At 50.8% G+C, this 16,021-nt stretch overlaps 1 protein-coding gene across 2 annotated transcripts in view; it reads right to left on the bottom strand.

Moving 5' to 3' along the window:
- SCFD2 (sec1 family domain containing 2) overlaps window positions 1-16,021 on the bottom strand; it is a 358,545-nt gene that overhangs the window by 322,956 nt on the left and 19,568 nt on the right. For both annotated transcript variants that reach the window (XR_016212204.1, XM_002721791.6), the window contains exon 2: window positions 12,742-12,910. Coding sequence is in view for 1 of the 2 variants with exons in the window: in XM_002721791.6 (XP_002721837.4) it covers window positions 12,742-12,910 (169 nt within the window). In the remaining variant the exon portion in view is untranslated. The remainder of the gene's footprint in view (window positions 1-12,741; window positions 12,911-16,021) is intronic.

The raw sequence follows: 16,021 nt of genomic DNA, 5'->3' as shown, positions 1-16,021 counted from the left end.
CTACCTGAAGGGCACCTTCTCCGGCCCAGTCTTTCGGGGTGTGTCTCCTGGGCCTACAGCACACACACTGCACCCTGGATAAACCTGGTACTGACCTTTTCACAGAGCCTGCTTGTTTCCACCAACCGAAAGTACACCGTATGAAAGGGAGAACTGAGAAACTGGACTTCATCAAAACTAAAAACATCTGCTCATGCAAAGATCCCGCTCAGAGATGAAAAGACCAAGCTGAGACGAGGAGCTCCAGACGTAAGAGCTCTCAAAGCTCAACAGGAAAAAACCCAGCAACTCAATTAGCAAATGGGCAGAGGATGTGAAGAGCTATGTTATAAGGGGATACGCGGGTGAAAACAGGCAAATGAAAAGATGTGCACCACCTCTCGCCACTGGAGAAATGAGACGGGCCCAGCGAGCTCTCTGAATAACCGATCCTTGCCCTGGGTGCAGCTCAGCCCTGGCGGGCACGAGGCTGGCGACCCCCTTCACCGAGGTCTCGGCTTACAGAGGCCCTTTCCTGCCTCCTCCGCTGCGGCCTCCCAGAGCCACAGGCACACCTACCTTCCCTGCTCTCCCTCACCTCGCTTAACCTGCTCCTTAGCACCTGGCCCAGCTGCCCTCCCACATCCCCTCCCTGGCTATCCATCTGTCTCTGGCCCCCATTACAGTTCCATTGACAGCAGGGATCTCTGTCAAGTGTCCGCACACAGCGGTCCGTCACGGTTCTGAAAAACACATTTAGACGGTTCCCTTTCCCCCATGATGCTTTACTCCAGGACATTTCCTCCATTTCAGGGCCCCAGAGATGCCTTCTCTTATGGCTGGAAATACTTCCTCCCACGGAATTGCTCACCAGCTTTGGTGGTAGGGCTGATCCAAGCCACCTCACCAACAGCCATTATCCCACCGTGACACCACTGGAAGGCATAGGTCAGAGGACAAAAAGGACCCTCAGGCAGAAACACCCGCAGACGCGGAGGAGAGAAGCTGTGGCCAATCTGCGGTGGACCTACATGACATAGATCTGGAAGAACACCAACAGAGACTGTGACGGGTTAACTCACCAGGAGTCACATCTCCAGACTCGCTATTGACTTTTACTTGGCAGGGAAAGGCAAGCTAATTAGGAACTGCAATCACTTGTCACTCACGTGCAATTAGTCTCCAGTCCTCCTCTTCCATCTGAGCTAACTGGAGAGGGTTCCTGGCTTTGCTTAAAGGAGCCATAGTTTCCACTTACACTACGAATCCCCGAGCCACAATGACCCACAGCCGTCTTCTCACAATAAAGAAACCACAAGCCGTGCTGAAGTTTCCAGTGTGAAGAAGATGGGAGGATTTAAATGCACATTCCTAAACTGACAAATACCGTAACAGAGGAGCAATGTCAGTTACTAGAGAACAAGAATTTCTATCTCCAAACCTTTTCTTATGATACAATTTTAAAAAGAAGAAGCCTGAATGTTTCTATTAAACATAATTCTTCATCAAGAAATAAAAGTTTAAATGCATCTGGGGCCGGCGCCGCGGCTCACTAGGCTAATCCTCCGCCCGCGGCGCCGGCACACCGGATTCTGTCCCGGTTGGGGCGCCGGATTCTGTCCTGGTTGCTCCTCTTCCAGGCCAGCTCTCTGCTGTGCCCGGGAGTGCAGTGGAGGATGGCCCAAGTGCTTGGGCCCTGCACCTGCATGGGAGACCAGGAGGAAGCACCTGGCTCCTGGCTTCAGATCAGCGCAGCGTGCCAGCCGTAGCAGCCATTTGGGGCGTGAACCAACGTTAGGAAGACCTTTCTCTCTGTCTCTCTCTCTCTCACTAACTCTGCCTGTCAAAAAAAAAAAAAAAAAAAAAAGCATCTGGCATATCAAGTGACTTAAATACTTCTCAGTAGACACTTCTGTCCTTTCATTTCCAAAACAGAACCCTGCTTTATTTTATGCCATCCACAAACTTCATGAATTCTGTTGCTGACCCTGTAGCTAAGCCAGATGATCCCTAGGAAAAGTCCTATAAAAAGCTACACACAGAAAGCTGTATGCTAAGAGGGGGGCCTTGCTCCTACCTAGTTTGCAATGTTTACTGGAAAAACACAAAATGCATCTTTTCTGTCAGGAGGAGCAAGGGGGGAGGGAGAGAGGCCCTGCCTGACCCAAAGGGGAGACAGGAGCCCCTCCTGTGGAGACCTGGCCACTCGTGGAGCTGGCCCTCCGCCTCCACGTCAACACCTACTATGCAGCGACTCGACGTTCACTTCCAAGGTCAGTGACTATCTACAAGCAAGTCTAGAATAAGGAATCCATCTGATTCTGCCCTATGAAAAATTATCCTTATCCTTGTGAAAACATCAGTCTCTTTAACAGTAATTTTAATTTTTACTTGGAAACCAAAAAAGATTAGAAAAATGTATCACTATTTGGAGGTGATTTGACAAGTTTCAATTCTGAGGGTCCAGTTAATATTCTCAATATCACCAGCTTAGTTAACTTTGGTTCGTCCCTGTTTACACTGGAACCACTGCATTTGTCTGTTTGATTTACTGTATTTATTCTATTGCTCTATAGACTAAGAAAAAAATCCCATCTCCGAAAAAAGAGGGCTGGCATTGTGGTGCAGCAGATAAAGCCATTGCCTACAACACCAGCATCCCATATGGGCACCAGTTTGAGTCCCAGCTGGTCCACTTCCAATCCCACTCCCTGCTAATGGCCTGGGAAAAGCAGCAAAGGATGGCCCAGGTGCTTGGGCCCCTGCACCCAACGTGGGAGATCTGCAGGAAGCTCCTGGCTTTGGCCTGGCCTAGTCCTGACCATTAGAGACATCTGGGACATGAACCAGCAAATGAAGGATAGCTTGATACTTCTATGTCTCGCTTGCTCTCTCTCTCTCTCTCTCTCTCTGTCACTCTTTCAAATAAATAAATGTTCTCTAAAAAGTATAAAATAAGAGCCAGCACTTGGTGCAGGGAGTTAAATCCAAGCCTGCAGCACAAGTGTTCTACACGGGCACTGGTTCAAGTTCTGGCTGCTCCACTTCCAATCCAGCTCCCTGTTACTGTGTCTGGGAGAGCAGCAGAAGACGCCCTAGTCCTTGCACACCCACACCCACATGGGAGACCCGGAAGAAGCTCCTGGCTTCAGCCTGGCCCAACCCAGTTGTTGCGGCCATTTGGGGAGTAAACCAGCAGATGGAAGATTTTTCTTCTCTGTCTCTCCTTCTCTGTCGCTCCCCCTCTTTGCGGAGGAACGACACAGGACCCTGCGCTGTTCTTTTGTCTGCTCGGCCCTTCCCGGGTTTGCTGCTGGTTCTTCCCGGGTTGGCTGCCGACCCCTCCACCTCTGTGGAGGGGCGGCTCCCCCTGCCACTTTCCCCACTTCCGCGGAGGAGTGGCACACCGCCGGCCAGCTCTCTCGGGGGCTGCTCAGGTGTTATCCGAATGTTCCCTCAGATGTTCCTGGTGCATGTTGTCTCTCTCCTCCTTTATAGTCCTCTTCCACCAATCCCAACTCTGCTACCCACATGCCGAGCACGCTGCTCTCCTCCAATCAGGAGCAGGATCAGCTCCTGCAGCTTGTCAAACTGATGAGGCAGCTGCGTAGAAGTTTACTCCTCTCCCAGCGCCATATTGTGGGAGAGCAGATGCATAGAATAAGTCTTAATTCCAGTAACTTAGTCTAGTCCAAGTTGCTCCCCACACTTTTCTCTTTTAACTCTGCCTTTCAAATAAATAATCTTAAAAAAAAAAAAAAAAGAAGGGCCAGCGCTGTGGCTCACTTGGTTAATCCTCTGCCTACAGCACCGGCATCCTATATGGGCACCGGGTTCTAGTCCCGGTTGCTCCTCTTCCAGTCCAGCTCTCTGCTGTGGCCCAGGAAGGCAGTGGAGGATGGCCCAAGTGCTTGGGCCCTGCACCCGCATGGGAGACCAGGAGGAAGCTCCTGGCTCCTGACTTCGGATCAGCGCAGCGCCAGCCGTTGTGGCCATTTGGGGAGTGAACCAACGGAAGGAAGACCTTTCTGTCTCTCTCTCTCACTGTCTGTAACTCTACCTGTCAAATACATAAATAAAAGTCTTAAAAAAAAAAAAAAGAAAAAACAAGAGTGGACCTAAAATACGACTTTCCATGAACCCTAGCATCACGCTCCTGAACTCCCTGGTGCATGTGCGCAAGCACTAATCAAGTGTGCTTCGCTTCTGAGGGGCAGTGTGGTACAGCGGAGGACGGGCCCTGAGGCTAAGGGAAAAAAGTTTTAAAAAGATCGGAGTCAGTCAGTCAGGGCAGATTTTGCTTAGGTGAAGTGACTTAGGTCTCTTTCTATAAAAACAGAGACAGAATAAAACCCACCCTGCCCAGCTGCTGGGGGATTTAAGTGAGGTAATTTCAAACCCGCAGTGCAGTGCCTGAGAAAACAGACACTGGACACTCCCGCTTCCCGCCTCACTCACTAGGACTAGGAGGGAGGGAGAAGCACAAATAAGATGTCCTATGCAGCAGGAACTTACTGGAAGAAAGGCACTTTAGACCTCTGAGTACACAGATGCAGATGAGCTGTGCTAAAATGAAGCAGACAGGGCTCATCATGGATGTATGTCATCAATCTCACACTCGCCCTCAAATACAAGGTTTACTCAACCGTTTATAGATTCTCTTACTCAACTCACTAGCACGACTGAAGAGCAACAGGGCACGGCTACTGCCTGCAAGGACTTGGCGGTCCAGTAGAGGTGGCAGGTTACAGCGGAGAGCGTCGGTCCTTAGCAGAAGTTTCAAACAAAGCAGAGAAGCTTTGCAGAGATTCCAAACGACTGTTTCCTAAGAGCAGAGAACCCTACCTTGAGATAAGGAGGAAGCAGTATTTTTATTTTTTTTTAAAGATTTATCTATTTATTTGAAAGAGCTACAAAGGGAGAGGAGAGGCGGGGGGCAGGAGGGGGAGAGGGAGAGGGAGAGGGAGAGGGAGAGGGAGAGGGAGAGGGAGAGGGAGAGGGAGAGGGAGAGGGAGAGGGAGAGGGAGAGGGAGAGAGAGAGACAATTCCTCCATCCGATGGTTCACTCCCCAATTGGCCACAACGGCCGGAGCTGCGCCATCCAAAGCCAGGAACCAGGAGCCTCCTCCAGGTCTCCCACGCAGGTGCAGGGGCCCAAGGACCTGGGCCAGCTTCCACTGCTCTCCCAGGCCACAGCTGAGAGCCAAATCAGAAGTGGAGCAGCCGGGCCTCGAACCGGTGCCTATATAGGATGCCGGCACCCCAGGCCAGGGCGTTAACCCACTGTACCACAGCACCGGCCCCAGTATTTTTATTTAAATCTAATTTCTAGTTGTTTTTAATAGGAGATACCTTCCCATGATTGAGAATATGAAATACAAAATGACATACATATATAACACATATCCCACACTTACTCTATTTTCATTCATTTCACTAAGTTCTCAGGATGTCCCCAGCCCCCCAGAACCCCTCTCTTTGGCAGCTCACGTCATCAGTGCCTTAGACAGGTCGGGTATCCCTTATCCTAACATCTTGGGCCAGAAATGCTTTGGACTTAGATTTTTTGGACTTGGCAATATTTGCATATATACATAACAAAATATTCTGGGGATGAGGATGAGGCCAAAATCTTACCATGAAATTCATTTGTTTCTTGTATGTCTAATACACACAGTCTGAAGGTAACCTCATCTTTCCTGTCCCTCTTACACACACAGCCTGAAGGTAAAGTCATGTAATGTGGTTACTGTGTCGCATTTTGACTATGTTTTCCACTTGTGTCTTCATATCAGTGCTGAAAAAGTTTCATATTTGGAGCATTTAGATTTCCTATATTCAACCCGTGTAGTCTATAGGGAAATTCAGCACACCACAAGCAAATGGAACAGACGGCCAAAGACAGTGTCGTACACGCTCAGTAATCAGAGAGCAGAGCCCCACGCTCTGGCGTGGCCTCACCCTGTCCACAGCAGCCTCCGTCCACTCAGGGCCCGCGCTGGGAGCATCCGTCCCTCTGTGTTGCCCACAGGGGTCTCCGGCGTGCCGGGCACTCTTCCAGGCATCGGAGACACAGCGGTGAGTGAGCCCCACAAAGATCCTGCCCTCCCAGGACCCAGATGGGGGTTCTCCCCCAGAAAGTGCCAAGGGCTGAGGCAACAAATGAGCAGGGCCAACCACGGGCGCTACGCTGGAAAGAAGGGCCGCCTCTCAGGAACTCTGAGTCCAGTGTCCCGAGCACAGGAAGAACGATCCAGGCGCAGGGACCTGGAGGGCCAGCCCTGAGGCAGGACCCAGCAGGCCCTGTGGGAGGCACAGACGGAAGCTTTCGTGGACAGGCACGTGGCTGGGAGGTGGTGCGCGGGGCCAGGACAGCAGGGGGCAGGCTCGCAGGCAGCTGTAAGAACCTCGGCTGTCACTGGAAAGCGCGTGTGGAGCGATGGGAGAAGCGGGCAGCCGTGAGCAGCAGCTCGCGGCAGGGGCAGGCAAGTGGGCGGCCCCGGGCACAGATGGAGCAACTGGAGGCCAGGCAAAGAGGAGGGCTGCTTACGGAGCTGCAAGGAGACCAGGCCAAGGAGCGAGGAGCTGGGGAGCAACCAGAAACCCACTGCAACAGCAGGAAGGCAAAGGACCGGAAAAGATTCCCCCTCCTGCTCAAACAGTGCACAGACTCCAGGAAGCGACGCACGAGGACTGGCCAGCCACGCGGGATGCCTTTGACTTCTGCAGCTCTCACTTGCACTGGCTGGAACTCCCACAGCCACGATTAGAGACAGCCCTGTACAAAATCCTACTAGCAATACATGCGGATCACCAAGGCTTCCGGCGCAGAGACCTGCGTTTGGAAGATTACTCGGTGCGGGCACAGGTGTGCCGAGCATCTGCCTGTCTGCATCTTGGTCTACCTTTCACCCCCACTCTCCTTTCGCTGAGAAGGCCCTGGAGGGCGCTGTCAGAGGCGGCAGCGTTCACTGCCAATCTGACGGATGTATCGTACACGCTGAGAAAGCTGCGATTTCTCTCAACTCCTCTCTGCGGAGAAATGAGTACAATGTCCGCAACTGGAGAAGCTACCATCCTGTCCCCAGTGACTGCTCTCCGTCATTATTTTCTTGTAATTATTTCACCACCCATCTCTCTCCCTTTCACAGCTGCCTCCTGTCCCGTGATGTCACCAACGCCGCCCTGCCGGAAGCTTTCTTCTCTATTAAAATGCCTCTGGGACTCATCTTTGACATGTACGACACGACGACACTCTCACCTTTGGATGGCACTCGAAGCTCAGATTCCAGGAGTCCATGATAACAGGATACTCAGGGAAGACGAAAGCCAGGAAGGGAAGGAAACATCCAGACGAACACATGGTAAGTGCTCTGAGATGGCGGAGTTACAGCAAGGGCTCAGTTGGGAAGGATTTTTATTTTAAACCCGGGGGCCTGCATTATGGCACAGTGGGTTAAACCACTGCCAGTGACGCCAGCATCCCGTATGAGTGCAGGTTCGCATTCCAGCTGCCCACTTCCAATCCAGTTCCCTGCTAATGCACCTGGGAAAGCAGCAGCAGATGGTCCAAGTGCTTGGGCCTCCGTAACCTGCATGGGAGACCCGGGTGGAACTCCAGGATTCCGGCTTCACCTGGCCCAGCCCTGGCCATCGTGGCCATTCGGGGAGTGAATCAGCAGATGAAAATCTCTCTCTCTCTCTGTCTCATCTCACTCTGTAACTCTGCCTTTCAAGTAAGTAAATCGTATGTGTGTTGTGTGTGTGTATATGTGTGTGTATACATGTGTGTATATGTGTGTGTATTTGTGTTGTGTGTATATGTGTGTGTATATGTGTGTATACGTGTGTGTATATGTGTGTATACATGTGTGTATATGTGTGTATACATGTGTGTATGTGTGTATATTTGTGTTGTGTGTATATGTGTGTGTATAAATGTGTGTGTATGTGCGTATGTGTGTGTGTGTGTGTGTGTATAAACATATACATAAAACCCAGAGAGAGGGGCAGGTGTTGTGGTACAGCAGGTTAAGCCAGTGCCTGGGAAGTCCTCATCCCATATCAGAGCACCTGGTTCTAGTCCCGGTGACTCTGCTTCCAATTCAGTTTTCTTGCTAATGTGCACCCAGGGAGACAGCAGACGATCTCTCAAGTACTTGGGCCCCTGCCATCCACATGAGACCCAGCTGGAGTTCCTGGCTTCTCATTTAGGCCTGGCCCACAGCTACATTTATTGCAGGCATCTGGGGATGAACCAGTAGATGAAAAAACTCTCTTTCTCTCTCTGTCACTCTGACTTTCAAGTAAATAAATTAAAAAATAAAAACTTTAAACCCAGGGAGAGTCTTAGAAGTAATTCAGGACAAGGCCTGTGGTGGAATGAGAAGGCCATGCCAAGGTGGCCACTGGCAAGCAAGTGAAGTTACTCAGGAATGGCTTTGAAACCCACCTGGCAACGGAGCCTGCCTGGCAACAGGCTGGGATTGGTTGGGGCACAGACCGCCCCTTGACCAGATTGGCTGGTCTTGGCTATATAAGATGTGGTTCCAATGGTAATAAATGAGTCTGCGGGCTGCTCGCCTCAAGCCTGCTTTCACCTGACTCCCAGGGTCTGTGTGGTGACTCCGCGCCTCTTGCCCCCACCACGCTGCTCCTCTCAGAAACGAATCCACTGCAACATTGTTGAGAAATCAACGGCAACAAATGCCTTTATTTTATTTTATTTTATTTTTAAAGATTTATTTGAAAGGTAGAGGCAGAGAGAGAGAGAGAGAGAGAGAGAGAGAGAGAGAGGTCTTCCATCTGCTGGCTCACTCCCCAGATGGCTGCAAATTTCCAAAGCTGGGAGCCAAGAACTTCTCTGTGTCTCCCATGTGGGTGCAGGGGCCCAAGGACTTGGGCCATCTTCCACTGCTTTCCCAGGCCACAGCAGAGAGCCGGATAGGAAGTAGAGCAGCCAGGACTCGAACCAGCATCCATATGAAATGCGGGCACTACAGGCAGCGGCTTTACCCGCTACGCCACAGCGCCGGCCCCAGTGCCTTCATTTTATAGATGACAGAATATAGAAAATCCTTTAGTGTGGCTTTGGTTGCATGTGATAGAAAACAGACCCTGAATTTGGCTTAAACCCTAAGGAAATACAAAAGTATTTCAAAAGGTTCATGAAAAATTGAATTAAAAGATAAGTTTATTTTGGCAGAAAGAAATTTTGACCTTCACGTGTATGAAGTCATCAAAAAGTTCATGGAAATGCATATTGTGAAAAACCATGTGTTGCATTTCAAAATTTGTTCTTCCATTTGTCTTAACTATGCTTCTAAAACTGCTTCTTTTCCAGGTCTCTGGGGAGGAACTCAACTCTTTACGCAAACTCCTCCAGAGAACTCAGCTGACCTTCTCGTGATCCCTGAGGCTCCTCTGGACCGAGCAAAGGGCCTGCAGTGGCCAGTGACAGCCCCACCCACACTCGCTGCACCTGCCTCCTCGGGCGTATTAGTTAACTCCCTTCCTCACTCATCAAAGGAGATGTTCACAGAATCTACTGCACAGAGTTGTGCAAATGAAATAGGTGAATATGGGGGTCAGGGCTGTGGTGTAGGGGCCATCCCATATGGGCGCCAGGTCAAGTTCCGGCAGCTCCACTTCCAATCCAGCTCCCTGCTAATGCTCCCGGGAAAGCAGTAGAAGACAACACAAGTGCCCTTGTACCCATGTGGGTGACCCAGATGAAGCTCCTGGCTCCTGGCTTCTGCCTGGCCCAGCCTGGTCATTATAGCCTTTGTGGAGTGAACCAACAGATAAGACCTTCCTTTCTTTCTTTCTTTCTTTCTTTCTCTCTCTCTCTCTCTCTCTCTCTCTCTCTCCCCCCTGCCCTGTATTTCTGCTTTTCAAATAAATAAGTAAATCTTTAAAAAAAAATAAACATATATATATTGAGTGCCCAAGACAGTGCCTGCTACACAGTAACTCCTCTGTGAGTATCTGCTACTATTAAGGACATCTGATGGAATTTTAAGATAGATTTATTTATTTATTATTCATTTGAAAGGTAGAGTGACAGAGAGGGAGTGACAGAATCTTCCACCCAGTGGTTCACTCGCCAGATGACCACCAAAAGCCAGGGCTGATCCAAGCCAAAGCTAGGAACCTGGAACTCCATTGAGGTCTCCCACGTGGGTGCAGGGGTCCAGTTACTTGGGTCATCATCAGTTGCTTACCCAGGCACATTAGCAGGAAGGCAGACTAGAAGTGGAGCAGCTGGGATTCAAGTCAGCGCTCCAATATGGGATGCTGGCACTGCAGCCGATGGCTTAACCCAGTGCACCTGCCACTGCAGCCCAGCCTCTGCTGTTTCTCCAGTCTAACACCCCCTCCCCCGCCCACCTAATTCTGATAAGGATTTCCAGTCTCTGCTGTTTCTCCAGTGCAACGTCCCTCCCCCCTAATTCTGATAGCAGTTTCCGTTTTTCCTGGAAGAACTCCCCCTACTTCAGGCCATTTGGTCTTGGCAGCCTGGTTTCATTTTTTTTTTTAAAGAATAGATGATTTTTATTAAGATGTATTTTATTTATTTGAAAGGCACGGTTAGAAAGAGAGGGAGAGACAGATTTCCACTGGCTCCCTACCCAAATGACTGCAAGGGCTAGGGCTGTGCCAGACGTGGGTACAAGGGCATAAGCACTTGGGCCATCCTCCACTGCTTTCCCAGGCCATTAGCAGAGAGCTGGATCAGAAGAGGAGCAGCTGGGACTCCAACCAGCGCCTAAATGGGATGCCGGCGTCACAGGCAGCAGCTTTACCTGCTATACAGCGCCCACCCCTTGGCAGCCTAACTTTAGTATGAACAGCTCCAAAGTCCCATTGAGCAAAACACTGGCCAAGAGAGCCCAATCTTAGCATTTTCCCCAGACTCTAATCTTAAGCAGAATGATTCAAAGACAAAAAATGGTGAGAATTCCATCCCTCTGATACCAGGGTCTCCACGAGGCCTTTCCCAAGCCCCTGCTCCTTGCAGCCCTAGACCTGTTTTGCTCCATCCAAAACCCGGTTATCAACGCATCCTCCTCTTCTGGGAGCGACTCAATATCCCTCAGCAAGTTTCTCTTTCACTAAAATTCACCCAGATGGATCTCTGCTGTCTGCATAACCATCACAGTAAACAAGCAAGACCCCACGTACAGTCATGAAGCCGCTTGACTTCTGCCCATTCCACACCTCGCTTGTCCCTGGCGCTGCTTGGGGGGCTTGCCTGGAGCCAAGCATGCCGGGTTCACGTCCAGCTCCAGCTCCTACTCCTCCTGCTGAGCTCCTCAATGTCTCTCTGTCTCAGTTTCCTTACCTGTAAAATGGGAATAACAACACCTACCGCACTGGGTCCCTGTAAAGGTAAAATGACTTCTCCAGCGTGAGGTGCCTGGGAGCGTGTCTAGCACACAGCGTGTCCGGGAGAGGCTCACAGAGTTGGTGGCAGGAGCACCGCCATGAAGCTGCCTCTCTTCTTCACAACCCGGTTCATCAGGCCCTGCCCACTCTCGTGTCTGTACCACCGTTCATGCCAGCCCTCTCCACGTCTCCAAATCCATCAAGGCGTAGTCAAGTCCAGCTCCACCACTTCCACGAGGCCCACCTTGGTCTACAGAAGCCACGTGAACCTCACAGTGTACTTGTGGGAGCAGCCACATCAGTCTCGATTTCGTGTCATTTCTAACATGCAGTACATCATGACTCTTCAACAAGAACAGTGTCAAATGCTCTAAGTCTGAGCCTAGAGCAAGGCTCTCGGTAGGTCCTTAATAATTAACTTGGCACTGGCCGCAGGACAGCTACAGGTACGGACAGTAAGGAGTACTTTTGCCTCCATGGAGCTGCAGGTCTTTGGGCCTCTGCTTTTATTGCATGCATAAGCAGACAGAAAGGCAAAGTCTAGACCTTATATTTTCTTCCCACACTGGCCCAGCCACCCTAGGCATCCGATGAATGTCATTAACATCCACAGAAAGCTGAAAACTGCAGGAAGTGCAAATTAATTCAGAACACCACAGGAAACTCCAAACGTTTCTGGTGCTGTCAGGAGCGGAGACTGCGATGCCAGAGATCCGGCTGTGTTTAAACCAGTAACAAAGACAAGAGTCAAATCTAGACACTGCTTCCCCTTCCAACCCTTTCTCTGGTGGGGGAGTGAGCTCCATTCCCACGAGAGCGCTGCCCAAGGGGGACCCAGGCAGAAGGTGGCCGTCGCACGCTCCACTGAATGTTCTGTCACGTCTGAAACCGTGCAAGACTTCACGCACACCATCCTCTTTCTCTGATGTCTCTGGGCATGGGAAAAAATAAGAAATCACAACTTCTCCCCCCTGCCCCGAGCATGGTGTTTACCTGGGAAGGGATGGCACTGCTTCACAGCCAGGGGGCTGCTTCTTAGTCAGGGGACAAGCGAAAGGGGAGACAGAAATGGTGGGGCCTCCACTCATTCCACGTGAAACCAGCTGGGAAACGCAGATGTATAACCCGACTCGCTTACCTGACCCTGGGAACAGGCTGACTGCATCCAAACTACACTCCCCCACAACCCCACGCTTTCTGACCTACGGTTGGGCTGGATGGATATAGTTACGTCAAAGTTCCGGACAAGAGCCCTTTACTAAGTGCTGTTCGCCACGACTGGCTGCGCACCATCTCCCTTCTGCAGGAATAGGCTGTCCAGGAAAAAAAGGAGGCAGCGGAAGAAGCAGATGAGGAAACACCCATGGAGCTTACTTGGCCTGAGCGAGGCAGCCTGGCGCGACCACGTCCTGACAGTCGCCCCCCGCGTGCAGGGCCGTGAGCTCCACCATGTCAACCGCCACGTCGTTTGTGTGGCCGGGGAGCTGGGGCAGCGCCGCAAGGATCTTCTCCACCAAGTTGTCTCCGTGATGCCCAACGGCGCCTGTGGACGCAGACCACGAAAACGTGAGCTCAGGGTGGGGGGAGAGGAGGCTGCACGAAGGTTTCTCCACACCCCTCCATCGAAAACACACCCCGTCAGTTTCTGCTCCGCACACCCACACACACCTAGTGCTCTTATTTATTTACTTGAAAGACAGAGTTACAGAGTGAGGCAGAGGCAGAGGCAGAGGCAGAGAGAGAGAGAGAGAGAGAGAGAGAGGTCTTCCATCTGCTGGTTCACTCCCCAGATGGCTGCAATGGCCGGAGCTGCGCTGATCGGAAGCCAGGAGCTTCTTCCAGGTCTCTCACGCGGGTGCAGTGGCCCAAGGACTTGGGCCATCTTCCACTGCTATCCCACACCATAGCAGAGAGCTGGATCGAAGTGGAGCAGCCAGGACTAGAACCCAGTGCCCATATGGGATGCCGACGCTTCAGGCCAAGGTGTTAACCCACTGTGCCACAGTGCTGGCCCCGAGAATTATGTCTTTAAAATAAGCTTGAAATAAAGATGCTAGGATCGCCTCATAACTGCATGCATTCTCTCCACTAGCTCCCTCCTCGCTCACTAAAAACTTCTATAAACCTCTGCTTATCGTCTCAGTAACTTTGCTTGGAACCTCGTGCCCATAATCTGATCCTGCCCCGAGCCACTCTTACTTCTCATCTGCCATTCGCAGACTCTTGGCACAAACAAGCGTTCTGTGTGTGCTGCGTTTCCCTCCTGCGTCCTCGGCCCCACAGCCCAGCCGCTGCTCACTCCCCTCTCCTACCAATCGCAGGGATCTTTGGCAAGGACCAGTCCCTTAAACCCTGCAAATTAAAGTGCTTGAAATGCTCTGATTACAAGAAATCAAGATAGAAAATATTTATTTTTTCCTTCATGTTTAATGGCTAAGAGATATGTTTTATAGAACCAAAGTAACATTTATTTGCTTGAACTATTATTCTAACATCCTAAATGTTCAAAACCAGAGGAATGATTTTTTAACTTATTATTATATACATCTATTTATTGGATTAGTTCTCAAATTGAGATTTTTATATTCTACTATTTATGTAGTGCTTCTAAGCTTTGTATGGTGAACATATATCCCTGTTATAATAAAATATATATGGGGGGATGGTGCTGTGGCATAGTGGGTAAAGCCACCACCCAGCAGTGCCAGCATCACATAAGGGTACCAGTTCAAGTCTTGGCTGCTCCACTTCCGATCCAGCTCTCTGCTGTGGCCTGGGAAAGCAGTAGAAGATGGCCCAGGTCCTTGGGCCCCTGCACTCGCACGGGAGACCAGAAGAAGCTCCTGGCTCCTGGATCCGGATGGTGCAGCTCCAGCAGTTGTAGCCATCTGGGGAGTGAACTAGCAGATAGAAGACCCCTCTCTCTCTCTCTCTCTCTGCCTCTCCTCTCTCTGTGTAACTCTGACTTTCAAATAAATAAATAAATCTTAAAAAAAAAAAAAGATATATGGGACAGGCTTTTAGTCTGGTGGTTAAGCCAGCAACTGGGACACCCATGGCCCATAACTCAGTGCTTAAACTTCAGTCAAGGCTCCCACTCCCGACTCCAGCTTCCTGCCAATGTGTACCATGAGAGGCCGTGCTCATAGCTCAAGTAATTGGGTTCCTGCCACCCATGTAAGACCTGGACTGAGAGGCCAGCTGTAGCTGCTTGTGGGCATTTGGGGAGTGAACCAGGGGACAGGGGCTCACTTTGTGTGCAGGTTTTTGCTTCTCTCTGCTTCCCAAGTAAGATAAGTGTACATATAATTACACACATACCTCAAATCTTAACAAGGGTTACCTACTGCTGGTAGGACTATGGCTGACTATTTCCCTCCAGTGTTTGCCACATCATGATGAGATATGAGACTTACCTAATTAGAAATGCAATTCACATCCCATCAGAAATTGACAGAACAAAATGCCAACATTTTTTTTAAAGATGTATTTATTTATTTGAAAGGCAGAGTTACAGAGAGGCAGAAGAGAGAGAGAGAGGTCTTCCATCTGCTGGTTCACTCCCCAAATGGCCACAACGGCCAGGGCTGGGCAGCTCCGAAGCCGGGAGCTTCTTCCAGATCCCCGACGCAGGTGCAGGGGCCCAAGGACTTGGGCCATCTTCTACTGCTTTCCCAGGCCATAGCAAAGAGCAGGATCGGAAGTAGAGCAGCTGGGACTCAAACTGGTGCCCATATGGGATGCCGGCACTGCAGGTGGTGGCTTTACCTGCTACGCCACAGCGCCAGTCCCCAAAATGCCAACTTTTCATGACTGTTGTTCAGCTTCCTAAGACTTAGTAAAAAAGATATATCCATCCCATATGTGCTGCTTTTTTTTTTTTTTGACAGGCAGAGTTAGACAGTGAGAGAGAGACAGAGAGAAAGATCTTCCTTCCATTGGTTCACCCCTCAAATGGCCGCCATAGCCAGCGCTGTGCCGATCCAAAGCCAGGAGCCAGGTGCTTCCTCCTGGTCTCCCTTGCGGGTGCAGGGCCCAAGCACCTGGCCATCCTCCACTGCCCTCCCGGGCCACAGCAGAGAGCTGGACTGGAAGAGGAGCAACTGGGACAGAATCCGGCGCCCCAACCAGGACTAGAACCTGGCGTACCAGCGCCACAGGTGGAGGATTAGCCAAGTGAGCCATGGCACCAGCCTGTGCTGCTCTTCTGTGAATACAGTTTGTGACACATCCAGCTTGGGGGTCAATATTCATTTTTAAAATTTAGTTTGGCCAGCGCCGCGGCTCAATAAGCTAATCCTCCCCCTTGCGGCGCCAGCATACCAGGTTCTAGTCCCGGTAGCCCCTCTTCCAGGCCAGCTCTCTGCTGTGGCCAGGGAGTGCAGTGGAGGATGGCCCAAGTGCTTGGGCCCTGCACCCCATGGGAGACCAGGACAAGTTACCTGGCTCCTGCCATCGGATCAGCGCGGTGTGCCAGCCAGAGCGCGCCGGCCGCGGCGGCCATTGGAGGGTGAACCAACGGCAAAGGAAGACCTTTCTCTCTGTCTCTCACTCTCACTGTCCACTCTGTCAAAATAAATAAATAAATTTAGTTAGTGTCGTTTAGATTAAGCATTCAGAGTCTATCAATCTCACAATGATTTCAGATGCTCCA

This window comes from Oryctolagus cuniculus, chromosome 8, assembly GCF_051225735.1.
Source record: "Oryctolagus cuniculus isolate XC-2025 breed Fujian yellow rabbit chromosome 8, ASM5122573v1, whole genome shotgun sequence".
In the NCBI taxonomy this organism is placed as follows: Eukaryota; Metazoa; Chordata; class Mammalia; order Lagomorpha; family Leporidae; genus Oryctolagus; species Oryctolagus cuniculus.
This window is presented reverse-complemented; position numbering and strand designations above follow the sequence as displayed.